Source organism: Tripterygium wilfordii, chromosome 18, assembly GCF_013401445.1.
Source record: "Tripterygium wilfordii isolate XIE 37 chromosome 18, ASM1340144v1, whole genome shotgun sequence".
In the NCBI taxonomy this organism is placed as follows: Eukaryota; Viridiplantae; Streptophyta; class Magnoliopsida; order Celastrales; family Celastraceae; genus Tripterygium; species Tripterygium wilfordii.
In genome coordinates this window covers 1665357-1692523 of record NC_052249.1, presented here as the reverse complement: position 1 = coordinate 1692523, position 27167 = coordinate 1665357, and the positions used below count along the sequence as shown (strand labels likewise).

The window sequence follows — 27167 nt, the reverse complement described above, 5'->3', positions numbered from 1 at the left end:
CATCATCTCTTCCAATATGAAGCAAAAGCTCATTGTAGACCGCACCCAGAAATATTTGCATTCAAGGACTCTACAATCGCTTCAATGTAATACTCCGCTACTCAAACAGAAACAAAACTAAGATGAAACAACTTTTGTTTGCTGCCTGTGAAATCAGCCCCATATTTCTTGACCAAAGCAACTCAAGAAAATTGAATTGAAGACAAACAAGACAACCCTAGACAAATCTCAGATATGAGAACCCCTGCAAACAGTGCAAAAGAAGATCTAGAGGACAAAAGGTCTAGAATTTATCATACCCAACACCCAGTGCAAACAGATCAGAGAACCCTTCAGCAACTAAGTCTAGAAGTAAAACACTCGGGTGGTAGCAGAGAAAGAAAACGAGAAATTAAACACTCAGGTAATGAGACAATCTTCCATCACTGTTTGGCCAAAGGAAATCAAATCAAAGGAAGACCAACCGATGGAGAAGTACCAGAGAAGAGTCCAACGGAGAAGGTGAAGCGAGGGAAGTATTTCGTAAATTGCAATGCGCACAAGCTCTGAAATAAGCTTCAAATGGAAGCTTATTTTTTGGAGCGGTTTGATAGTGGTACCGCTAGCTTAACCAACCCGTTTGGCAGCGCTTGTGGAGCTAGCTTATAAGCTAAGTTACCCGCTCTGTCAAACAGACAAATTGGCCCTGTTTGGTAGAGTGGTTGTGTTGATTTTCAACGTTAACGGTTAAGGTGTGGAAAAAAAGCTAAGCGTAAAGCTGTGAGGTGTTTGGTAGAGCTGTTAACTGTTGTTAGCGGTTAGGTTGAGTAAATATATTTTGTTTATATTTTTTCATTTTAATTTTTTATTTCAAAAAAAAATTAATTATAAATTTAATAAATAAATAATGATATTTAATTTATAAATATACTTTATGAAGTAAAAATAATAATTACTTTAGTTTAATATTTATATTGTGATATATATATATATCATAATGTGGATGATAATTATCTACATACTATTTACTTTACACATCATTGCCAAGTGTCAATATGATGTACATGTGTAAGTAATATATGAAGGTAAACGATGTATATATAGTGTAAAAAAGCTATTTTGCATGATAGGGGGAGAGAGACAAGAAAGAAACACTTCTGATTGTATCTATATCTCTATATCTCATTCTATATAGTTCATAACACGTTATCAGCACGAAGCTCTACCTGATCAAGATCCGTACGTAAGCATTCCAATAGTCAATATTGTTCTTCTAAGTGGTAAGTATAACTATCCTATTACTATCATGTCCAACCTCACAAAACTTGAGTTCTTGCCTCTTGATGTGTCTGGTGAAAATTACTTATCATGGTGTGATGATATTGAAACTCATTTTGTGGCTTCAAATCTTAGCAAGACTATTACAGATGGAAGTCATGAATCTCCCCAAGACCGGGCTAAGGCGCTAATCTTTCTACGCCGTCACCTTCATGAAGAATTGAAATCTAAATATCTTTCAGTTAAAAATCCACTTGACTTGTGGAAGAATTTGAAGGAGCGATATGAGCACCAGAAGTGTGTAATCCTCCCAAATACTCAGTTTCAGTGGACTAATATGAGATTACAAGATTTCAAAACTGTTCGTGAATACAATTCTGCTATGTTCAGAATCACTACACGGCTGAAATTGTGTGGTATTACTATTACAGAAAATGATATGTTGGAAAAAACATATACTACTTTTCATCCTTCGAATATGCTCCTGATGCAGCAATATCGAGGACAAAAGTTTACTAAATATGCAGAATTGATTTCATGTCTTCTGTTAGCAGAACAGAATAATGAACTTCTATTGAAAAATCACCAGTCACGTCCTACTGGAGCTGTTCCGTTCCCTGAAGCGAACGCAGTTATGTACAATGGACGTGGAGGTAGACGTGGACGTGGAGGTAGAAGTCGTTGGCATTATCGTTATGATCGTGGGAATTTTTCTAATACCCACAATGCGCTAAACCACCAAAAGAAATTTGATAAATTTGAATCAAAGCAATCAAATCCTGAAGATTTACCAAATAAGTCCCAGAAGGATAAGGAAGATATATGTTATAGATGTGGTGGTTCTGGGCACTGGTCACGTACTTGTCGTACACCTCAGCATTTGATTAAACTTTATCAAGAGTCAATCAAAGGGAAAGGCAAAATGGTGGAAACCAATTTTGCAGACAAGATAGTGGAATCCAATTGTGCAGACTACATTGGATGATAGCATTTTGAGTAATGAAGATGGATGTTTAATAGATAGTGCAACCACTCACACTATCCTTCGACATGAAAAATATTTCTTACAATTAACATTTCTTGAAGCAAATGTTAACACTATCTCAGGCACTTCTAAATTAATTAAAGGCTCTGGAAGAGCTAATATTGTGTTACCTCAAGGAACAAAGATTTATATTGACGATGCATTATATTCCCCCAGATCAAAAAGGAATTTGCTCAGTTTTAAGGATATTCACCGAAATGGATATCACATTGAGTCTGGTAGGGAAAACAATATAGATTATCTATATATTACTTCAACTGTCTTAGGCCAGAAGCTCGTGATAGAAAAGTGTGCATCTTTATCTTCATGTTTATATTATACAAGTATAAAATGGATTGAAACACATACTGTAGCCTACCAGAAGTGGCAACAAAAGTATTTTGATTCGAAGGAATCTATACTATGGCATAATCGTCTCGGTCATCCAGGTTCCACTATGATACGTAGAATAATTGAAAATACAAGTGGACACCCACTACAAAACCAAAAGTTTTATATACCTAATGACTATATATGTACTGCTTGTTCAAAAGGAAAATTAATTATGAGACCATCCAACCTGAAGATTGGCATGGAAACTCCTAGTTTTCTACAATGTATACAAGGTGATATATGTGGACCTATTCATCCTTCATGTGGGTCATTTCGGTATTTCATGGTTTTAATAGATGCATCATCTAGATGGTCACATGTTTGTTTACTTTCTACTCGTAATGTTGCATTTGCTAGGTTACTAGCTCAAATCATTCGTTTACGTGCACAATTCCCAGATTATCCCATTAAGTCAATACGACTGGATAATGCTGGTGAATTTACTTCTCGAACTTTTAATGATTTTTGCATGTCACTTGGAATTGATGTTGAGCATCCTGTTGCTCATGTTCATACACAAAATGGTTTAGCAGAATCTTTAATAAAACGCTTACAATTAATTGCTAAACCACTACTCATGAAAAGTAAACTACCTGTTGTTGCTTAGGGACATGCTATTTTACATGCAGCATCTTCAATACGAATTCGACCTTCTGCATATCATACATATTCACCTTTACAATTAGTGTTAGGTTATCAACCTAATATTTCTCATTTACGTGTTTTTGGATGTGCTGTTTATGTTCCTATTTCACCTCCGCAACGTACTAAAATGGGACCACAACGTCATCTTGGTATTTATGTTGGTTTTGACTCACCTTCTATTATTAGATATCTTGAACCATTGACAGGTGAGATTTTCAAAGCTCGATTTGTTGATTGTCATTTTGATGAATCAGTTTTCCCTCCTTTAGGTAAAGAGAATTTTCAAGCATATAAACATAAAGAGATTGATTGGAATACCTTCACACAAGCTCATTTTGATCCTCGTACCAAACAGTGTGAACATGAGGTACAAAGGATTGTGCATTTGCAAGGTATAGCTAACCAATTACTTGATGTTTTTACTGATACATCAAAAGTGTTACAATCACATGTTCCAGCTAAAAATGCACTAGCACGTATTAACGTCCCAGATGGACAAATAGAACATAATGAGATACAACCATGTCAGAAACGTGGAAGACTAATAGGTGCGAAAGATAGATTTCCTCAGAAGAGAAAAGCACATGTGTCCACTAAACCTCTTGACGAGGATGCACTAGCAAAGCTAGCTCCTGAAGAGTTTATTCCAGCAAAATCTATATCCCAACATTCAACACAAGAAGTAGTACCTTCTGACAAGGTACCAATATCTGAAAATAATTATAATGAGTGCTCTATGCATCATGATGAAAGTTGGGATAGACGACAAATTATCATAAATGATATTTTTGCATATGAAATTGCGGTTGACATTACCAATGGTAATGAGGATCCTGAACCTCAATCCATCAATGAATGTCAACGTAGACATGATTGGCTGAAATGGAAAGATGCCATCACAGCAGAATTAAATTCTCTAGAGGAAAGAAAAGTTTTTGGACCAATAGTCCGGACACCAAAAGATGTTCAACCCGTTGGATATAAATGGATATTTGTGCGCAAACGAAATGAAAAGAATGAAATCACAAGATATAAAGCAAGACTTGTGGCACAAGGTTTCTCGCAGAAGCCAGGCATTGACTACGAAGAAACATATTCTCCTGTTATGGATGGAATTATGTTTCGATTTCTAATTAGTTTAGCTGTTACTAAACGATTAGATATACGACTAATGGACGTAGTCACAGCATATTTATATGGCTCGTTAGATGCTGAAATATATATGAAAATCCCTGATGGTTTTAAATTGCCAGAAACAAAACCAAAGGAGTTATATTCCATTAAACTTCAACGATCGCTATATGGATTAAAACAATCTGGACGTATGTGGTATAACTGACTCACAGAATATCTTGTTAAACACAGATATGTATATGATTTAATTTGTCCTTGTGTTTTTATTAAAAAGACAGAGTCTGGCTTTGCAATAATTGCTGTCTACGTTGATGATCTTAATTTAATTGGGACTCCTGAAGAGCTCACTCACGCCGCTAATCACTTAAAAGCAGAATTTGAAATGAAAGACCTTGGAAAGACTGGATACTATCTTGGTCTACAGATTGAGCATCTGTCTAATGGTGTTTTTATCCATCAATCAAATTATACCCAAAAGGTATTACGATAATTTTATATGGATAAAACTCACTCCTTAAGTTCTCCTATGGTGGTACGTTCACTTGATATTAAAAAAGATCCATTCCGACCTGCAAATAAGGAAGAACCCTTACTTGGTCCAGAAGTACCCTATTTAAGTGTTATTGGTTCTTTGATGTATCTTGCTAACAATACACGTCCTGATATTTCATTCTCTGTTAATTTATTGGCAAGATATAGTTCTGCTCCTACTCGACGACATTGGAATGGAATCAAGCATATTCTACGATATTTACAAGGAACTGTGGATTTAGGCTTATATTATTCCTTTGATTCTAAGCCTGAATTAATAGGATATGCTGATGCTGGATATCTATCTGATCCTCATAATGCGAAATCCCAAAATGGTTATGTTTTCCTCTATGGAAACACAGCCATTTCTTGGAAATCTATGAAACAGACGCTTACAGCTACTTCTTCAAATCATGCTGAGATCATAGCTCTTTATGAAGCTGGTAGAGAAGCTATGTCACTACGACGAATGACTTGGTATATTCAAAAAAATTGTGGACTTCCATTGATCACAGATACTCCGACAGTAATATATGAAGATAATGCTGCTTGTATAGCACAACTCCAAGGTGGCTATATTAAAGGTAACAATATTAAGCACATTTCTCCAAAGTTTTTCTATACACATGATCTCCAAAAGAAAACAAGACAAGTAGATGTCCAGCAGATCCGTTCTTGTAATAACCTAGCAGATTTATTCACTAAAGCCCTGCCATCGACAACATTCAAGAAGTTGACACAATATTGGTATGCGCCATCTCAAAGAACTTTCCTGAAGAAAGTTATATATCAATCAGGGGGAGTAATCACCACATTCTGGATAGTACTCTTTTTCCTTTGCTCAACGTTTTTATCCCACAGGGTTTTTCGTTGATAAGGTTTTAATGAGGCTATTCTATCCCACATGGATCCAAGTCAGACATAAGAAGGATGTACTCTTTTCCTTCACTAAGGTTTTTATCCCACTGGGTTTTTCCTTAGTAAGGTTTTTAACGAGGCATATTTATCTTATGTTAATGATCATCCAAGGGGGAGTATTGTGATATATATATATCATAATGTGGATGATAATTATCTACATACTATTTACTTTACACATCATTGCCAAGTGTCAATAAGATGTACATATGTAAGTAATATATGAAGGTAAACGATGTATATATATTGTAAAAAAGCTATTTTGCATGATAGGGGGAGAGAGACAAGAAAGAAACACTTCTGATTGTATCTATATCTCTATATCTCATTCTATATAGTTCATAACAATTTAAATAAATTTGTAATATAATATATACTATATAAATGAAGAAAATGTCAAATTAAAAATATATATTATTATAATTATTAATATATATTTATAATTATAAATCTAATTTATTAAGTCTAAATATATCTTAGTTGAGGTTTATTAATAATATTTATTATTCAAGTGGATCCCATCATGTTTTTTTATTTAAAAGGGAAAGTTTGACTTTAAAATATGTGGGGCCCGCATAAAAAAATTTTTTAAAAAAAAGTGAGGGCGGTTTTTTAAAAAGGGAAAGTTCGAGAGCGGTATTAGGGCGGCCCTCAAATTCATGCTGTCCACTTTGGTAATCGCCCTGTCGAACAGGCACATTATATTATGTACAGTTTTGAAGCAGCAATATTAATCGAAAATAATAAAAACAAAAGCATCAATTGAAGTTATGCAGAGTGTCACAGATTTATCATCAAAACAGAGTTTCGTGCCCAGAATATAATCAAATCTGAAGCCATGTTTTTCCTGACATTGATTTGCCTCCACCAATTAAAGGTGTCGGCCAAATTACTGGCTATTTTTGATACTCTGTAGTCTACTTTGTGATCTGGGCATAAAAAATTCAAACACTTGTTTCTGTAATAAAAGAGGCCACTCATGTACAAGGTTGTCTGTCAAGCTTGTAGTGTATTACTTTCAGTCACATAAGCGAATCTGCCGTAATCATCAATTGTTATAAGCAATTTGAAGCTATGTATCTGCTATAATATCTCAAACACAAAATGAATTTTTCATAGATTGAAGAAGAGTGAAATGCAGGGTCCTTTGAGCCGGCTTCTTGGGGAGGCCAGACAGACAATTGCCTAGGGCCTCTCATGGGGGAGGGGTCTCACTTTTTATTAAGTTGTATAGCTTTTTAGGTGTTTAGAGACAGTACAGTGTACTTGCAAATTGATATAAGAAAAAAATATCTTAATATTGCTATTTAAGAAAAGAAACACATTAACTCAAACACAAAAGGACACGTCATCACATATATAAAAATTAAAAAGTGTAATTCATTACCCTAGAACTTTGATTGCCGTGTAACAAATTAAATCCGAACCGTATAAGTGAGACCCCTCCCCCATGAGTTATTTGGTTTCATTTGATGTAATAAATTTATAAGTTTGAGTTGCTTAATTTATTGGATATTGGTGATAATTTATGTGTATTTAAGAATTAATTATATTGCATTTTGGATTTATTAGATATGCTGGATTTCATATTTATAAAAAAAATTATTTTAGGGGATGAGGGTCTCATTTTCTTAATTTGTCTAGGGCTTCCAAAATGCTAAAGACGGCCTGCAGACAAAAAAAAAAACATTAAAAACATCAATAGTAATGATGTTTTCTATGAAAATATGCATTGTTGATGACTTGTAACTGTTGTGTTAATTGCCTACTGCATGTTGGACGGAGGGATTCACGTTTTCCGAATGTGGAGGCAACTCTAGTACAGTTTCAATGGTTAAAATCAATTCAACTTCATCCATAAAAACAAAAAAAAAACAGTTGGAATTGTTTTATTACACACCTGTAATGGAATATTTATTACGCAGTCGGCCATGCATAAAAAGTATCTTTTAATAAATAAATAACAAAAACAACAACTAGCAAACTTGTCATGACATATTGAAATGCATTGAAAACACCTATATAGTTGCAGAAATGAAATTTGAAGTTCCAATATATGCCGACCAATAAACAAGAAAAGCACCATGACTACACAATTGGTTTCTCTGATATGTGTTTTGTTAATGTGGCAAATTGGGGTAACGGCACAAGCACCGCAATCTCCTCCTATGGCAAATCCTGGTTGTCCAGCAAAATGTGGAAACATCACCATACCATTTCCTTTTGGCATTGGAGCAGGTTGTTCATTCAGCAACTGGTTCGACATCGATTGCAACAACAACCACAAGCCTTTCTTAAGGAGCAGTGGCCTGGAAGTTCTCAGTATTTCAGCGCAAGAAAGCAGCATGCGTGTAAATCATCCAATATTTTCCACTTGCCAAGTTAACACCACTACTTTCGCAAGTGTAGAATTGGGAGACCCTTTCGCGTTCAACACCACTGTTAATAGATTCACCGGAGTGGGTTGCAACAACTTAATTTCCATGTCGTCGTACTGGGATGAATCTATTGTTGCAGGTTGCGTGTCAATGTGCGAAAATTATGAATATCCGCTGAGTACTTCTAGTTGTTTAGGCGTCAACTGCTGCCAGACCGGAATCCCTCAATTACTCAAGGCGTTTAATGTTACTTTGTCTACAATGAGCAACAACTCTAAGCGAGGTGCTTGCAGATATGCTTTTCTGGTAGACCAGCAATCGATTGACTCCTCCACATCTAATATTTTGGAAATAGTTCATAACATGACACACGTTCCAGTGGTTCTAGATTGGGGGATAACTTCGAATTTTCCGCCAGGAATAAACGAAACGATTCCAAGTTATAATAATTCAAACGCCAAATGCACCAACACTCTCAGCAAACAAATTCCTACTTTAACGCTCGTTCAATGTCGCTGCAATGACGGCTATCAGGGAAATCCCTATCTTCACGAAGGATGTCAAGGTAAACTAGTTCTCTCTCGCTCAAGCTGATAGGAGTGAATTTTTAATATTCAAGAATAAATATTCTTTTTTTTCTTCGTTTACATTTACAAACTATGTTCTGTTAAATCTGCCAGATGTAGATGAATGTCAATCCCCACAACATAGTGGTTGTCCATCGTCAATGATTTGTGAAAACTATCCAGGAACGTACATTTGTTACCTCTCAGAGCGCAGAAAACATATGATTTTTTCAGGTATTGGAGGGGCACTTGGGTTGGCAATATTTACGCTTCCCGTGCTGTGGTGGCTACATAGATTACTTAAAAAAAGAAAGATTAAGAAGCTTAAAGAGAAGAACTTCAAGCGAAATGGAGGTATACTTTTACAGCAACAACTATCATCTAGTGAAGTCAATGTTGATAAGATCAGAATATTCAATTCAAAAGAGTTGGAGAAGGCTACTGACAACTTCAATACGGTAAGAATACTTGGTTCGGGAGGGCAAGGGTGTGTTTACAAGGGAATGCTGGCTGATGGAAAAATAGTGGCAGTGAAGAAGTCAAAATTAGTTGATGAAAGAAAGGTGAAACAGTTCATTAACGAGGTTGTCATACTTTCACAAATCCGTCATAGGAATGTGGTTAAGCTATTGGGTTGTTGCCTGGAAACAGAAGTTCCTTTACTGGTTTATGAGTTCATACCAAATGGGACACTTTATCAATACTTGCATTCCGAACAGAACGAGGAATTTCCGCTCACTTGGGAAATGAGCTTACAGATTGCCACAGATGTTGCAGGAGCTCTTTCTTACCTTCACTCATCTGCATCTTTACCCATTTACCACAGAGATATTAAGTCTTCAAATATTCTCTTGGACGAGAGGTATAAAGCCAAGATTGCGGATTTTGGTGCTTCAAGATCAATTGACATTGACCAAACTCATCTCACTACTCGAGTACAAGGTACTTTTGGTTACTTGGATCCTGAGTTTTTTCAATCAAGCCATTTCACAGAGAAGAGCGATGTTTATAGTTTTGGGGTAGTTCTTGTTGAACTCTTAACGGGAAAGAAACCAATCACCTCAACATTGGAAGAAAGTCAAGAAACACGAGGTTTAGCTTCGTTATTTTTGTTATCAATGGAAGACAATAATGTCTTCGATATTCTTGATACTCGAGTTTTGAAGCATCCTAGCAAGGAACAAATTATGGCAGTAGCTAACCTTGCAAAAAGATGCTTGAACCTAAATGGGAAGAACAGACCGGCAATGAAAGAGGTCGTGCAGCATTTGGAAAGTATAAGAATGTCACATATGGGTTCAATCATTGTACAAGATCATGAAGAGCTGCATCAGGACATAGGAACTGATCAAACAACAAGGACATGGGAGGAGTTTCTTTTTTCAGGTACAGAATCATCTTCAGACACTAGTTCTTAGGCGTTGATGACATTTATTAGCAGTTGGAAGATTTTTACTATGCTTGCATATCCAATCAGACATGCATACCAGTATGTAAAACAACAATTAGAGAAGTAGGCAGGGCAGGTATCGAAACCACCGACATTTTCTATGTTCTTAGTTATTCTTGGATATTTGAAGCTAGGGGCGGACGCAGGAATTTATGTGGCAAAGTTAAAGGGAGTCTGAGGGCAAAGCTTGCGGAATTTTTGTTTGGTTTATTAATTATGCATAAAAAGTATAAAAATTCAGTTATTTTATCTATGAACTTCAACAAATCAGTTTAGGTTGTCAAGGCTATACAATTTTTTCTATGAGTTTAGGTGTATCAAATTTCATTTCGCATAAGGCATTGGAATGGGTAAAATGTCACAGGAAGAATTTCTGGAATTCAAACACAAGTTATGATAATCTAAATCACAATGTTTGTTCATTCCTATCCTATTATAGAAATTCATAACACAAATCATTCTAAAAAGGGAAGCAAATCTTTCCCCGGAAAGTTTTAGTCACATTCACAAGCACTATTCTCTTTCTTTTCCAAAATTAGAAAGTGAAAGAAGTGATCAGGCGGAACCTGGCAGTCAAAGTGGCGTGAGAGCGAGTAGAGGAGATCTGGTTCACGACCCGCTTCCCCAAGCTCCTGGTCCCTCTGCTCTCTGCATTTCGGAGGTTGCCAAAAGAGGGCAAATGCCTAATTCGTACTCGTAGCAGAGAAATACGAGAGGCACAAAGAGAACCGGGCTGGGCCAAAGAAAGGCCCAAAGCATATCTGGGTGTAGAAAGGAAGCCGAAGAACTAAACAACTTTCCATGTCCCTTTGACAACCGGAAAACAAGCATCGGTTCAAGTTAACATCAGAGGGGAAAGCAAGCCCAGGCGGTGGTATTGGCGATCCGAATCAAGTCAGTGTTGGAAGTTTTTGACCGCACACTAATGGTTAGGTATGGATTTCTTATTCAATCTTGAATTCTTTACTCCCTGTTGATTATTGGATCAGTTTGATATATATATATATATATATCCTGCATCTGGCTTCATCTTTAGAATGGTTGCGTGCTCATTTGTTCTCCTTGAATCAAGAGTAATCATTATTGGATTTGTGTTGTGCTCTAATCCCCTTTTATTTTCATTATCGTTCTTGGTTCCTCGGTTACTATGTAATTATAACTAATTATTTATCAATACTTTGTGTAGGATTTTTCAAGGACTTGCGTTGATTCTCTGGAATCGAAAGGAAACGTGTTTTTCCAAGATGGGCACAAGAATGTTGCTAAACACTTCAGATTTGGTTGAAAGATATCTGATTTGCTCTGCAATTTCCATGTCCTGGGGAAGAACATGACCAAAAACACTGTATGCTCTTCTCCACTCATTGTGGTTCGCAGTTCCCACAGGCCAGAATCAACCCATGCAACCTATCCTCGTCTAATTGTCTGGCAGGCCATGGTCAGAATTTCCTTAAACTCTATACCTAAATATTAAATTCTAGGGATAAATATGAAAATGGCCCCGGTACTTTGTTTTTTAGTTCTAAAAAGCCCCTCAACTATTCTCTTTATTTCCTTCACTCATCTGCATCTTTACCTATTTACCACAGAGATATTAAGTCTTCAAACATTCTCTTGGATGAGAGGTATAAAGCCAAGATTGTGGATTTTGGTACTTCAAGATCAATGGACATTGACCAAACTCATCTCACTACTGGAGTACAAGGTACTTTTGGTTACTTGGATCCTGAGTTTTTCCAATCAAGCCATTTCACTGAGAAGAGCAATGTTTATAGTATCGGGGTAGTTCTTGTTGAACTCTTAACAGGAAAGAAACCAATCACCTCAACATTGGAAGAAACACAAGGATTAGCCTCCTTATTTGTGGTATCAATGGAAGACAATAATGTCTTCGATATTCTCGATACTTGAGTTTTGGGGCATCCTAGCAAGGAACAAGATATGGCAGTTGCTAACCTTGCAAAAAGATGCTTGAACCTAAATGGGAAGAACAGACCAGCTATGAAAGAGGTCGTGCAGCATTTGGAAAGTATCAGAATGTCACAAATGGGTTCAATCATTGTACAAGATCATGAAGAGCTGCATCAGGACATAGGAACTGATCAAACAACAAGGACATGGGAGGAGTTTTTTTGTTCAAGTACAGAATCATATGCAGAAACTAGTTCTTTAGGCATTGATGTCATTTATTAGGAGTTGGAAGATTTTTATTATGCATGCATATCCTTATTACCTGTGTGCAATGGAAATGTGGTACTGTCAATTTCTTGTCATCCAATCAGGCATGTCAGGCATCGAAAACACAGACATTTTCTATGTTCTTAGTTATTCATCTATCTATGAAAGATCTATGCTTTAATCCAGTTTATTCAAATACTACTATTTCAGGCATGTCATCATCTGCTAAACTCTCACACACATTCCCATTAAAGGACTCTTGCCTGATTCAGTGAAGAACTCACAATGCAAGACAGTGTACCTTTTTCGGAACCCGGAAGACAATTTTTGTCTGTAGGAATTCTTGAACAGATTTATTCAAATACTACTATTTCAGGCATGTCATCATCTGCCAAACTCTTTCACACACATTCCCATTGAAGGACTATTGCCTGATTCAATGAAGAACTCACCATGCAAGACAGTGTACCTTTTTCGGAACCCGGAAGACAATTTTTGTCTGTAGGAATTCTTGAACAGATGTATGCAGGAATTCAGTAAAATTCAGACCGCATTTGAGCGTTTCTGTAAGGGAAATCACCTTTATGGGCCACTCTTTGATCATGGATTGGAGTACTGGACAGAGAGCTTGAAGAGGCCTCACAAGATATTGTTCTCGAAGTATGAGGAATGGAAGAGAGATAGAGGTGAAGAGGTTGACTTTATTTACACCCCATTATTTTTAAATTACACGTCACCTTTGGTAAACTTAGTTTTGACCCTCTATTTAGGATTATCACACCTTACCCCAAATCTTCAATGAGATACTTGCGAGCAAGAAGGGTGACTTGCAAGCACGCCATCCCTGCCCTACACCGCTGCACATGTCATCTCCGTTCTATCACAATTGTGAGTTTTTATGTTTTCTTTGTTTTTTGATCTATCGTTTGCATCAATTCAGGGGTTATCAAATTCTTATTAAAATTGAATTAGTTTAAGGTTTATATGTTTGTCAATTGCATCATTGCAAGTTGATGAATCAGTTCAAGTAAATGCAAAACACAGCTCTAACTTTCACTACAATGTGGGGTGCAAAATTTTTTGGGGTGTGGTTTTAAAATAGTGGAGCGCAAAGTGCAAACAAATTTAGACATAAATTTCAACCCAAGCAAGACCGTAGGGAAAAATACTTTAGTTTATCTAGCAGGCCGGGCCATACGACCTATAAATAACTTAATGTGGATCCGGTATAGGGGCCTGTACCAAAAGAAGGCCCACAGCCCAAGACTGATAAGAGAGGAACAGTTTAGGACGAAAAACAAGAGAGACAGAAGGAACCTTAGAGGAGCTCGTACATGCAAAAAATCTACTTCCCTCTCTCTCTTCTTTCTCCGGCACCGATTGTAAGCCCTAGTTTTCTCCGATTTTCCATTCTCTCTCTGTGATTATTGGCGTTTTCCGTGTCTATCTCTCTCAGTTTTCTCATAATCGCTATATTTTCGGCCCTGCAAAACCCTAACTTTCTCCCTTGTTCCACCGCAATTGGGTCGTGTTAGGTGGCAGAGGTTGAAGCTCTTGCGGACCAGAACCTTCGGGGCTTGAATTTTAGGAGGGAAGTATGTACAGGGATCGAGAAGGCGGGGTTGGCGGGTTCGGCAAATCGGAGATTGTAGGAGGAGGAGGGCCTTTGGATCGGAAGCGTATCGTGAATGATGCTCTGGACAAGCATCTAGAGAAGTCCTCCCCGTCCACTTTGAGGGGATTCAACATTAAGGATAAGGAGAGATTGTCGGTCCCTTCCACTTCCACCGGAAAAACGAAGCTCGATCAGCGTGAATCCTGCTCCGCCTCCCTCGCCAAGAACAAATGCTCTGATGGTGAGTCCTTATATTTATCTTTCTTATTTACATTTAACACTGTTCTTCCTCTTCATGTGACAACCGGTGATTTGGTTATCTTGGTGCTTGTATTGCTTCTAACACTTGTGGGATCTGGCTTGCTGGTGGTATTGCAGTTTCCAGCTAAAGTTTTGAAATTTTGTTAATTTTAATAGGTTAGTTGATTTAGTCTTAGCTTTGTTTCTTAATATAGAGTAATTAAGTTGTTTTTATTTCTTAAAGGGCATGGGACATCAGTTGCTGTATATATTCTGTTTAAGATCAAAATTTTTTGGTCTGTCATTTCAAAGTTTAGTCATGCTAGTAGTGTTGTTATTGAGATAGTGGGAAGCTATCTTAGGATGTTGAATTTTTTTCTTGGTTTCGTTGGAAGCAATGTTGTTATAGAAACCTGGGTCTGATTGTTTCTCTTTTTTGGGGTTAATACAACTATTGGCCACCAAAAGATGGCTAGTGTTCCAATTTGTCCTCCAAATGTGCAATTTGCAATTGTTCCAAATTGATCACTGACAGTTCAATTTGGGCCAATTAAGCCACCCGGGCAGAATTGGGCAATTTCGGTCATGACTGTTAAACAATGTCAGATAATGCTGATGTGGCAAACGGCTCTTTACATGACCAAGAAGCTTATTCCTTCTCCCTTCAAGCTCCTCTACCAAGAAACGCCACTGTTCTTTTCCTCAAATCCTCTCAAAGAACTCACATACCCTTCTCTTAGAAAAGCTGTAAACCGCATTTCTTCTCAATGATCTGGAACTCTTGCATCCTTTGAACTTCTGAATTTACTTCCTGCAATCGATTTCTTATTCGAGTTCAATTTTTGAATTCATCAAAAGCAAGTTTCTTCGAGTCCTTGAATCCTATCTATGCTTTCAGTTTTCGTTCATCTATTAATCTCTAGAAGAGCAATCCTTCGAGTCCTTTGATTGCTCTTCTTGTTGCCGTTCATGATGATGGTTGTGGTGCTTTCTGAGGATTTTTAAGCCAGTGTGGAATGGAGCTTTGCTTGGCAGAAGGCTAAAGAACAACTATTAATATTTTCTTTTTTTCTCATAATATTTAATAAAAAATTTAATTATTTGCCACTGTGGAAATTATTTTCCAGTTGGAGCAATGGTTTAATAGTCAACCTGCCACGTCAGCAGGTTGACTGACCGAAATTACCCAATTCTGCCCGGGTGGTTTAATTGGCACAAATTGAACTGTCGGTGAACAATTTGGAACAATTGGCACAAATTTGAAACACTGGCCATCTTTTGGTGGCCAATAGTTATATTAACCCTTCTTTTTTTAAATATCTATCTGGGCTTGTTAGAGGGTTGGAATCTTCCTTGTGTAATATTCAATATGTAAGGTGTTACTTATAGTCTTTTGTTGTGTTTTGAGGCGGGGTGGAGGATTAGTGTGATTTTGTGGGATCTGGTTTTACTGGTTTCTTTCTTGGTGTGCTCTTTAATAAAATTCTTTTTCCCATTAAAAAAAGGAACATTTGACAGTGTATAGTGTCAGTTATTTTCAAAAGTGGAATACTGTTAATTTTGGGTTTTATCTCATCTACATGTCAAACATATTTAGTATATTGCTATTTTTTTACACAGATTTCCTTCTGGCAATGTCTAACCAACCATGAATTTTGTACATGCCAAGTTGTTTTCTAAGCTTTTTTTTTTTTTTTCATTTCTTGTCTTCTAAATTTTTGTGACCCAGTTTTGCTATGATGCTATATGCTCTAGTGGCAAGTTCTAGTTATGAGTGATGTGAAAGTCCTCCACCTTTTTGGACCTTTCCATCTTTTTAAAGGCTTGAGTTCTTCTTTGTCTACATGCTGTCTACTTACCTAATGTTGCCAAATTTTCCAAGCTGTATGAGCTACATTTTTTGAATTTCAAGTTTCAAAGTGCTTTGGGTAGCCTTTTTTGTTTTTAATTTGCTGAGGTGGCCTTATTGGCACAAACTGCAGAGGAATCTGAAACAGACAGTGAAGAGTCAGATGTCAGTGGTTCTGATGGAGATGACACTTCTTGGATTTCATGGTTCTGCAATTTGCGGGGAAATGAGTTTTTCTGTGAAGTCGACGATGAATACATTCAAGACGATTTTAATCTTTGTGGCCTGAGCAGTCAAGTTCCTTATTATGATTATGCACTTGATTTGATTTTGGACGTCGAATCTTCTCATGGTAAGCTTTCACGTCAGATTGGCTTTACTTTTCTTGTTTGCAAATATATGTGTAGTGTGATCTTTTTTTAAGCTCTAATTTGTGAGGTGGGTATTACTCTAGTTGATTCACATCTCCACTTAGTTTATAGATATTACTTGGATAATTTTTTGTTGTACTCTATTCTGAAAGTTGGAAGGTGTATTAGCTTTCCCTGATTTAGACCAAACTCGAGAATTTATTAATCATCTTGATGAAATGAATTTTTATTTTTTTAGAATGTATCTTATTAGATCTTTAGTTTAGGTGCGATTGTATGGCAATCAGTTTGGAAGGTGTATTGCTTGTTCTTGAGATTGTCTGTATTGCTTGTTCTTGAGATTGTTTCTTATTAGATCTTTAGTTTAGAGTAACAATACTAACATTTGTTGCTTGTTATTCATGTATCAAAATGTTACTCCAACATTTGTTGCTTGTTATTCATTGCTTGTAGCGATTTGTGGATCACTGTTTTTGGTTTTATAGATGTCAATTTTAATATGCAGTTGAATCCTATCTAAATTTGATGTGGAACCCTATACCAGTATTTTCTTTTTGAATTTAGTGAACCCTGTGCTGTGTACACGTAAACTCTTGAAGTTACCAGTCACTCCGATAATCTGTTAAATCATTTGGGTTTTTCCGGCATAGGCTCAAACTATTGTCTCCCAGCTGAAAGCAATATCCCTGGTCAACTCATACATGCTGTGGAGGAAAAAGCCTCTACCACTATTTCATCAAAATTAATTTGTATGTCTTAACTCCTAAGTTTGAAAGTTATCCTTGAGATTGCATATGCAGTGAATGGACACATCTAGCTTGTTCATATCCCCCCAATGCCATTGCTTTGATTATCTTGAACTGTCATTTTGTGTTCCTTTTATAAATATGATGTATTGAAAGGTCTTCTTTCTCAATAAAAATAATGGAGGCACTCTTTTTTGAGAGGAGAGTTCTTATTCTATTCTTGCGTGGTTTGTCAGTCAAACACGATGTACCATTTCACTGAAGTTTTTATGCTTTGTATTGGTTTCTTAATAGTATTTTTTAACCTTGTTGATGTGCAGTCATCTGATATCTCAGTGTGTGATGTGTTGCACCATGCTTCAGCTTCATGTTTTTCTTTATAAATCAAAGTTGATGTGGAAATTGAGATCTTTGGTTTTTGTTCAAGTGTTCTTAAGTTCCGAACACGCGACCTTATAAATTTCACTTGGGAATCGGTAAATTCTATGGATGGGATGGAACACAGTAACACACTTGTTTGTGAAAAGTAGAGTTGATTATTGGAGTTGGTTCTTAATTGAGATATGGGAGAAATTTTTGCAGCGGTTCCAAGAGAGGCTTTAGCATGTGATTTTGCATTGTAATGTAACTTTCTTGTAGAGAAGCATATACTTCTGATCCATGACTTTGCTATTCACCTTTCTTTCCTCCCACACTCCCAACTGCTTGCCCTTTGTTTTCGTGTCTATGTCCGTTTGTACGCTGTTGTTGTTAAAGCCACTCTTTTGTGTGTTATGGGCATGTACAGGAGATACGTTCACTGAAGAACAGAATGAGTTGGTAGAATCAGCGGCTGAGATGCTTTATGGTCTGATTCATGTGCGTTACATATTGACTACCAAGGGAATGACTGCCATGGTAATGTTCTCTGTTTCATTTGTCTATTCTTGTGATCTGTTTGTACATTTTGTGTCATTTTGGTTCTAATGTTCGTGTGGGAATTTTTATAGTTAGAGAAGTACAAAAGCTATGACTTTGGAAGATGTCCGAGAGTTTACTGTTGTGGTCAGCCGTGCCTTCCTGTTGGTCAGTCGGACATTCCTCGTTCGAGTACTGTTAAAATATACTGTCCTAAATGTGAGGACATATATTACCCTCGGTCCAAGTACCAAGGCAGTATCCTTTCCGTTGCACCCTCTGTTTGTGAGATCTCTATCACATGAATTTTGCGTCTGCTTGTAATTTTCTCACCATTATAATATGTCTTTAACATTTATTTTTTGTTCAAGATAAGCATGTTCACAAATTGACTGTCATGATCTGTTGATTCATTTCATATTTGCATTCCTGCTGCTTCTTTTTTTCTCGTAATGTGTACCAAGTTGAATCTTGCATTCATTTCTGTATGGCACTGCTAATTTTGTCCCTCCTATCATCTATTTTGGTCCATTTGCGTTTATTGTGGCTTCATGTTACATATATGATTAGTTCTCACACTTTTGTTTTCCCCCTATTCCTTGGTTGATAATTTCCCTCAACGACACCAAGATATTGATGGAGCTGATTTCGGTACAACTTTTCCTCACTTATTTCTTATGACGTATGCGCACCTGAAGCCGCAGAAGCCAGCACAAAGTTATGTCCCAAGAGTTTTTGGCTTCAAGCTTCACAAGCCCTGAAACTGGAGTTGGGATTTCTCATTGTCCATTGGTGGCGTTGGATCTCGCTTGGCCTTCTGCTCTGTTGAGGTATTAAAGGGCTCTCTATTCTCTAGCCGGTGAGTATTACGATTGTTGTATCCAGTGAAATGTTTAAAAATGCAGCAGTATCAGCATCCAATATGGTCAAGCATGACCTCTTCAATTTTAATTCTTGAATCTAACAGAGGCTTTGTAAGTTTCTTCTTTCTTCTTTCGTTTTTTGGTTTGAAAATTATTTAATGTGGTTTCATATGTAATTTTTGGTATACCATCTCCTCTTCTTATGTTTTTAAGCATTTTCTGTCTTACTATCTTATCTGTGTGTCTGTGTGGGAGATTTTCCTGCATATATAATGTGTATGGAAGCTTTATTATTCGATGGAAAATAGAAATCAAACATATTAAACGTAAGAGTTAAAGGTGCGCAGAGATTGTTGGCATCACTAAACATATTAATTGTATATAAAATAATTACATTGTCAACTGACTTTTGTTTGAAAGGGTGTAAGCCCTAAATTCATTCCTTCTAACGCCACGATAGTAGTGTAAGAAATTATAAACCGAAGCCAAAAATACCTAGGCACCAAGACTAAAAACAACAAAAAAAACGTGAACACTGGACAACACTTTATTGGGATGAATTTAGACAAACTAAAACAACTTTGTCTTGAGATAAACCCAAACGGACTAAATAACAATACTAGGTTTTTTTTTTTGTATAATTTTTATTTGGCAATAGAAGCATACATACGCACTATGCATATATCCCTCCAACTCACACACACATGCAACCCACACTCACTCACATAATTCGCACAAATGCACACACAAATACTACCCACAAGGATTGAACCCTTGACCACAAGGTAGAAATACAATAACGGGAAACAGCTAGGCTGATCTAGGTTGTTGTTGACTTCCCATTCATAAAAAAATATCGATTTCCACAAGATCTAGGAACCCCATCATTGAACATTAGATGCTTATCGTAGAAACATACCAGAATAACCAGTGTGGTGAAAAATCCACGATAAATGAATTAGAAGATCCATATTTCACCTTCATTCGTGAGGAAGGCGATGGAGAAAATCTCGCACTATATCAACGGGGAGAAAAAAGGCTAGACCTGGGGAGCTCAGAATCAGATGACCAATCATTAAAAACATCCCACGTAATTTCTTCTCCATAGAGGTCACCTTCTTTAAGGACGTTAATTGGGTTTACTTCACTGAGAGAACTGTAGACCTCTAGCTTTCCATGCACGATAAAGACCATCTTATTAATTGTTTCTCCATCATGTACAATGTATTCACCTTCTCGGAATGACAGTAGACAGAAAATAGTCATCCAAGTCCAAGATAAGGGCAACCCTAATTAGAGAACATATATATATGTATATCATAATAAAAGCGAATCCTAGCCAATCATTCAACTTCCCATCTAACGGCTAAAAGACTTGAAAATAAACAAAAGAAACGGTGTCGCAGAAGAGGATGGTGACACGATCTCTCTCAATTTTCTCATAATTGCGTACATTTTCGGCCCTGCAAAACCCTGACTTTCTCGCTTGTTCCACTGGAATCGGGGCATCCGGGCATGTTAGGTCGCAGAGGTTGAAGCTCTTGCGAACCAGAACCTTTGGGGCTTGAATTTTAAGAGAGAAATATGTACAGGGATCGAGAAGGCGGGGTTGGTGGGTTGGGCAAATCGGAGATTGTAGGAGGAGGAGGGCCTTTGGATCGGAAGCGTATCGTGAATGATGCTCTGGACAAGCATCTAGAGAAGTCCTCCCCGTCCACTTCGAGGGGATTCAACGCTAAGGATAAGGAGAGATCGTCGGTCCCTTCCACTTCCCCCGGAAAAGCGAAGCTCGATCACCGTGACTCCCGCTCCGCCTCCCTCGCTAAGAACAAAAGCTCTGATGGTGAGTCCTTATATTTCTCCTTTTTTATTTACATTTTACACTGTTCTTCCTCTTCATGTGCGAACCGGTTATATTGTTATCCTGGTAATTATATTGGGGGAAATTTTTTGTTTGTTTCTAACACTTATGGTGGGTGGGATCTGGGTCGCTGGTGGTATTGCATTTCCAGCTAAAGTTTTGAAATTTTGTTAATTAGGTTAGTTCATCTAGTCTTAGCTTTGTTTCGTAATATTGAGTATTTAAGTTGTTTTTATTTCGTAAAGGGCATGAGATATCAGTTGCTCTATATCTTATGTTTACGACTCAAATGTTTTTGTCTTTCTGATTTGAAAGTGTTTAGTCAGTAGTATTGTTATTGAGACAGTGGGAAGCTATTTTAGAAAGTTGAATTTTTTTCTTGGTCTCCTTGGTACTTGGAAGCAATGTTGTTATGTAAACTGTGTCTGATTGTTTTTCTTTTTTTAAAATATCTGTTTGGGCTCTTAGAGGGTTGGAATCTTCCTTATGTAACATTGAATATCTAAGGTGTTATAGTCTTTTGTTGTGTTTAGAGGCTGGGTGGAGGATCAGTTTGATTTTGAGGGATCTGTTTTTTACTGGTTTCTTTCTTGGTGCTCTTTAATACATATTTGATGTGAAGTTTGGAGCTTGACTTTTTTTGGCATCTATTTTTGAAAAGTGGACTGACTTAGGAGATTGGTTTGTGCCCTTGACAGAGCAGACAGTTAACTTAGGGTTTTATCTCATGATTCTCATCTACATGTCGAACTTGTTTAGTTTACTGCTATTTTTTACACAGATTTCTTTCTGGCGATATCTAAGCATGAATTATGTACATGCCAAGTCATTTTCTTAGCTTTTATTCATTTCTTGGCTTCTAAATTTTATATGACCCTGTTTTGCTATGATGCTATATGCTCTAGTGGCAAAGTTGTAATTTTGAGTGCTGTGAAATTCCTCCACATTTTTGACCTTTCCATCTTTATGAAGGCTTGAGTTCTTCTTTGTGTACGTGCTGTCTACTTACCTAATGTTGCAAAATTTTCCACAAGCTGTCTGTGCTACATTTTTTGAATTTCAAGTTTCAAAGCGCTTTGGGTAGCGTTTTTTGTTTTAAATCGGCTGAGGTGGCCTTATTGGCACAAACTGCAGAGGAATCTGAAACAGACAGTGAAGAGTCAGATGTCAGTGGTTCTGATGGAGATGACACCTCTTGGATTTCATGGTTCTGCAATTTGCGAGGAAATGAGTTTTTCTGTGAAGTTGATGATGAATACATCCAAGACGATTTTAATCTTTGTGGCCTGAGCAGTCAAGTTCCTTATTATGATTATGCACTTGATTTGATTTTGGACGTCGAATCTTCACATGGTAAGCATTCCTTTGCGTCAGGTTGGCTTTAGTTTTCTTGTTTGCAAATATATGTGTAGTGTGATCTGTTATTCACATCTCCACTATACATAATATCTTCTTGTACACTATCCTGAAGTTTTCATTTGAAAGTTGGAAGGTGTATTAGCTTTCCCTGATTTATACCAAACTCGAGAATTTATTAATTGTGAAATGAATGTTCATTTTTTGAGGATATCTCTTATTAGATCTATGGGTTAAGTGCGATTGTACAGCGATTTTATGGCAACAGTTTCGAAGATGTATTGCTTGTTCTTGAGATTGTCTCTTATTAGATCGTTAGTTCAGAATAACATACTAACATTTGTTTCGTGTTATTCATGAATCAATACTTGTAGCGATTTGTAGATCTCTGTTTTTGGTTTTATAGATGCCAATTTTAATATGCAGTTGAACCTAAATCTAAATTTGATGTGGAACCCTATACCGGTATTTTTTTTTTGAATTAAGGGAACCCTGTGCTGTGCACGGGTGAACTCTTGAAGTGACCCGTCACCCCGAGCGTCTGTAAAATTCATTGTCTCCCAGCCGAAAGCATTATCCCTAGTCAACTCATACATGCTGTGGAGGAAAAAAAATCCTCTGCCACAATTTTCGTCAAAATTAATTTTTATGTCTTCACTTCTAAGTTTGAAAGTTATCCTTGAGATTGCATCTGCAGTGAATGGACACATCTAGCTTTTTCATAACTCCCCAATGCCACTGCCTTGATTATCTTGAACTGTCATTTTGAGGTTGTTATTGACTTATTTCCTTCTACCACATGAAATATGATGTCTTGAAGGGTCTCCTTTCTCAAGAAAAATGATGGAGGCAAACATTTTTGAGGGGAGAATTTTTATTATATTCTTGCATGGTTTGTCAGTCAAACGTATGTACCATTTCACTGAAGTTTTTCTGCTTCGTATTGGTTTCATAATAGTATTTTTTAACCTTGTTGATGTGCAGTCATATACCACTGTTGGATATCTCAGTGTGTGTTACGTTAAACCATGCTTCAGCTGCATGTTTTTATTTATAAATCAGAGTTGAAGTGGAAATTGAGATCTTTGTTTTTTGTTCAAGTTGTTCTTAAGTTCAGAAACACGCGATCTTATAAATTTTCACTTGGGAATTGATTTCTATGGATGGAACACAATAACACACTTGTTTTTGAGAAGTAGAGTTGATTATTGAAGTTAGTTCTTAATTGAGAAACAGGAGAAATTTTTGCAGCAGTTCCAAGAGTAGCTTTAGCATGTAAGTTTGCATGGTAATGTAACTTTCTTGTAGATAAGCTCATACACATATGCTTCTGAGCCATGACTTTGCTATTCACCTTTCTTTCCTCCCCCACTCCCAACTGCTTGCCCTTTGTTTTCGTGTCTCTGTCTGTTTGTTCACTGTTGTCGTTAAAGCCACTCCTTTGTATGTGATGGGCTTGTACAGGAGATATGTTCACTGAAGAACAGAATGAGTTGGTAGAATCGGCGGCTGAGATGCTGTATGGTCTGATTCATGTGCGTTACATATTGACTACCAAGGGAATGACTGCCATGGTAATGTTCTTTGCTTCGTTTGTCTATTCTTGTGATTTGTTTGTACATTTTGTGTCATTTTGGTTCTAATGTTTGTGTGAGAATTTTTATAGTTAGAGAAGTACAAAAGCTATGACTTTGGAAGATGTCCGAGAGTTTACTGTTGTGGTCAGCCGTGCCTTCCTGTTGGTCAGTCTGACATTCCTCGGTCGAGTACTGTTAAAATATACTGTCCTAAATGTGAAGATATATATTACCCTCGGTCCAAGTACCAAGGCAGTATCCTTTTCCGTTGCACCCTCTGTTTGTGAGATCTCTATTACGTGAATTTTGGGTCTGCATGTAATTTTCTCATGGTTATAATATGTTTTTAACCTTTATTTTTTGTTCAAGATGAGCATGTTTACAAATTGATTATCATGATTTGTTGATTAATTTCATATTTACATTCCTGCGTTTTTCCTCCCAACATATATCGGGTTGGATCTTCCATTCATCTATTTTTGGTTCATTTGCTTTTATTGTGTCTTCATCTTAGATATATGATTAGTTCTCACACTTTTTTCCCCTATTCCTGGTTCATAATTTTCCTCAACGATACCAAGATATCGATGGAGCTTATTTCGGTACAACTTTTCCTCACTTATTTCTTATGAGCTATGCGCACCTGAAGCCGCAGAAGCCAACACAAAGTTATGTCCCGAGAGTTTTTGGCTTCAAGCTTCACAAGCCCTGAAACCGGAGTTGGAAACTGGGATTTTCTCATTGTCCATTTGTGGCGGTCGATCTCGCTTGGCCTTACGCTCAGTTGAAGTATAAAGGGCTCTCTCTATTCTCCAACCGGTGAGAGTTTCCAAGAGTATTATGATTTGATGTACCCAGTGAAATGTTTAAAAATGCAGCAGTATCAGTATCCAATATGGTCAAGCCTTTCCAATTTGGTTATGGTATACCATCTCCTCTTCTTATGTTTTGACAACACGTCCACTGATAATAATACTAGCTAGTTGTTTTCAAGCGTTGTCTGTGATTCTCTCTGTCTGGAGATTTTCAACGTTTTAGAGAGTAACTCTATTCTTTTCATTCCCTTGCAAATGAAGAAATGGAGAGGAGAAGGCGTGTGATTTGTGAAGACAAGTATTGCGAGGTATTTATAGTAAAAAAATTATATGGTGAAATGATAATTCTTAACGTTGTAGACAGATATTAGTCAATATTAACATTAAATATATCTTTTATAAAAACGTTGTTGATTGTCGGCATTGGGTTATTAAATAATATATTCATATAGATGTGTTGATGATATGTTTATACAATAAAAATAAACGGAGCAAATAAATATTTGGATTGACGTTTTAAAGAGTTACGTAAGAAGGGTGGAGTAATTTTATCACCTTAGGGTGGAGTAATTTTATCACCTTACTTGGATTTGAAGAGAGAGTTAATTGTTTGGGTTAAATGGGGTCATATTTTTGGGCTTTGGAGCATTAGTTGAAAATTGTTTGGGTCATGTAGGTTTCGGTTATGATGGGGCGGCCCACCGTATTGGGCCAACAACTCTATTCAAAAAAGCCTTTTATGCCAAATCCAAGCCGTGCTAGGAAAATAATTTAGACCTAAATTTCAACACAAATTAGGCCCGTGGCGAAAAATACTTCAGTTGTTTATCGGGTAGGCTGGGCCATCTGGCCCATGGTTAACTTAATGTGGATCAGGTATATGGGCCTGTTCCAAAAGAAGGCCCAAAGCCCAAGGCTGATAAGAAAGCACAAAAAAGAGAGGGACAGAGGAGATCGTACCAGCAAAATCTACTTCTTTTGGAATCGAGATTCGAGGGAACCATGTGCTGTGCACAGGTAAACTCTAGAAGTGACCCGTCACCCTGAGCATATTAAGTTATCCTTTAGATTGCATCTGCAGTGAATGGATACATAACACCCCCCCCCCCCCAATGCCACTGCCTTGATTATCTTGAACTGTCATTTTGTGGTTGCTTTTCCTTCTACTACATGAAATATTATGTCTTGAAAGGTCTCCTTTCTCAACAAAAATAATGGAGGCAAACATTTTTGAGAGGAGAGTTCTTATTCTGTTCTTGCATCGTGTGTCAAACCCTGTGCTGCTACTTGAATATGTTGCTGTTGTGGTTTGGTTCCTTGATTCTGGTTATATCCAGATATTAAGCATACATTATATATATTGGTCTGAATATATTACTCAATTTTGATTCCTTTGTCATTGCTATTTTGCTGCTTTCAATCATAGACTAGAAGAAGTTGGGGCAAAAGATAGAGGATTTGCTTCATTTTCTGGACCCATATGAATAATGATCTTGTGGCTGTCTTGGAAGAATTATTTGCATTCATAAAAGTGGTGAGGAGAAATGTGTATTTGTGCAAGTGGTGCCTGGCCCATTATAAGTGGGTTATATATGATGTTGGAGATATGGTGCTAAGGTATTTTTAGATATTTTGGGTCCTTTTTGTGGCCATTAGTTGTTGATGTGAAGTTTCCATGGATATTATTGTATGCTTAATCTGGATATCATGTTTTAGTCTTTATTAGTATTTCTTTTCAATGGATGTTAATCACTACATTTCATATTTTGTAATAGTTTAGTCAAAAATTGTTATTGATTGAGTATCACTCATTGGATTGTTAATGTTGTAAATCCACACCCCTATACACACCAACAATATTGAACAAAATTTATTCTTTCCTTATTTACTTGTTTTGCCCGTTGGTACCTTTGTATATAAACAAGTCATTTGTAATGCATTGGGCAACTTGCTCAAGAGTGATTACATGTATTAAACATTTCTCATTGCTTGTCAAGTCTTCTTTCTTTTTTGTCCATAAGTTTGAGAGAGATTTTTTCATGGTATCGAAGCCAACTCTGATTCTTCAAAAAATGACCACCAAAGAGCCACAACTTTCAATCCTCGAATTTCACCAGTGCAAAAGCATGGTCTCAATCAAGTTGGAAATCTCCAATTACTTGTTATGGAGAGCTCAAATCTTTCCCTTGATACAAAGCTTGGGAATAGAACATCATCTCACCAAAGACAAAGTATCCGACACCATAACCAGTGAAGATGGTGAAAAGAAACCGAACCCAGAATTGTCAAAATGGCAATTCAATGATGGACTGCTCAGATCCTGGCTGCTCAGCAACATGGCAGAAGAAACTATGACAATGGTTGAAAAAGTTGGAACAGCAAAGGAACTTTGGGATGGACTAGAGGAGCATCTCCTTCCAAATTCATTTGAAAAAGAAACGCTGCTTCGAGACTCTCTATTCAGCCTAACAAAGGGAGAATTTTCAATCTCAGAATATCACAA

General features: G+C 37.0%; 4 protein-coding genes and 1 pseudogene across 5 annotated transcripts; all 5 read left to right on the top strand.

The window, feature by feature from the left end:
- The first annotated feature begins 7823 nt into the window (after positions 1-7823).
- Positions 7824-8904, top strand: LOC119983552 (wall-associated receptor kinase 3-like). The gene has a single exon (XM_038827217.1). It carries the CDS (start codon positions 7987-7989, stop codon positions 8872-8874), a length of 888 nt encoding a protein of 295 aa, XP_038683145.1. The 5' UTR covers positions 7824-7986; the 3' UTR covers positions 8875-8904.
- A 64-nt stretch (positions 8905-8968) lies between these two features.
- Positions 8969-12659, top strand: LOC119983551 (putative wall-associated receptor kinase-like 11). 2 transcript variants are annotated; one of them, XM_038827216.1, is made up of 3 exons: positions 8969-11229; positions 11483-11734; positions 11886-12659. In XM_038827216.1, exon 1 carries the CDS (start codon positions 9008-9010, stop codon positions 10262-10264), a length of 1257 nt encoding a protein of 418 aa, XP_038683144.1. In that variant the 5' UTR covers positions 8969-9007; the 3' UTR covers positions 10265-11229; positions 11483-11734; positions 11886-12659. The 2 variants fall into 2 exon arrangements, with proteins under 2 accessions (XP_038683144.1, XP_038683143.1); XM_038827215.1 differs by having other exon boundaries at positions 11483-12659.
- Positions 11770-12659, top strand: LOC119984308 (annotated as a pseudogene).
- A 1061-nt stretch (positions 12660-13720) lies between these two features.
- On the top strand, positions 13721-19290 carry LOC119984841 (putative casein kinase II subunit beta-4). Its single transcript, XM_038828971.1, has 6 exons — positions 13721-13856; positions 14010-14330; positions 16312-16530; positions 18083-18192; positions 18285-18450; positions 18823-19290. Exons 2-6 carry the CDS (start codon positions 14072-14074, stop codon positions 18951-18953), a joined length of 885 nt encoding a protein of 294 aa, XP_038684899.1. The 5' UTR covers positions 13721-13856; positions 14010-14071; the 3' UTR covers positions 18954-19290.
- A 1164-nt stretch (positions 19291-20454) lies between these two features.
- LOC119983691 (putative casein kinase II subunit beta-4) lies at positions 20455-24908 on the top strand. Its single transcript, XM_038827384.1, has 5 exons — positions 20455-20898; positions 22051-22269; positions 23737-23846; positions 23939-24104; positions 24431-24908. Exons 1-5 carry the CDS (start codon positions 20640-20642, stop codon positions 24559-24561), a joined length of 885 nt encoding a protein of 294 aa, XP_038683312.1. The 5' UTR covers positions 20455-20639; the 3' UTR covers positions 24562-24908.
- The last annotated feature ends 2259 nt before the right edge of the window (positions 24909-27167 follow it).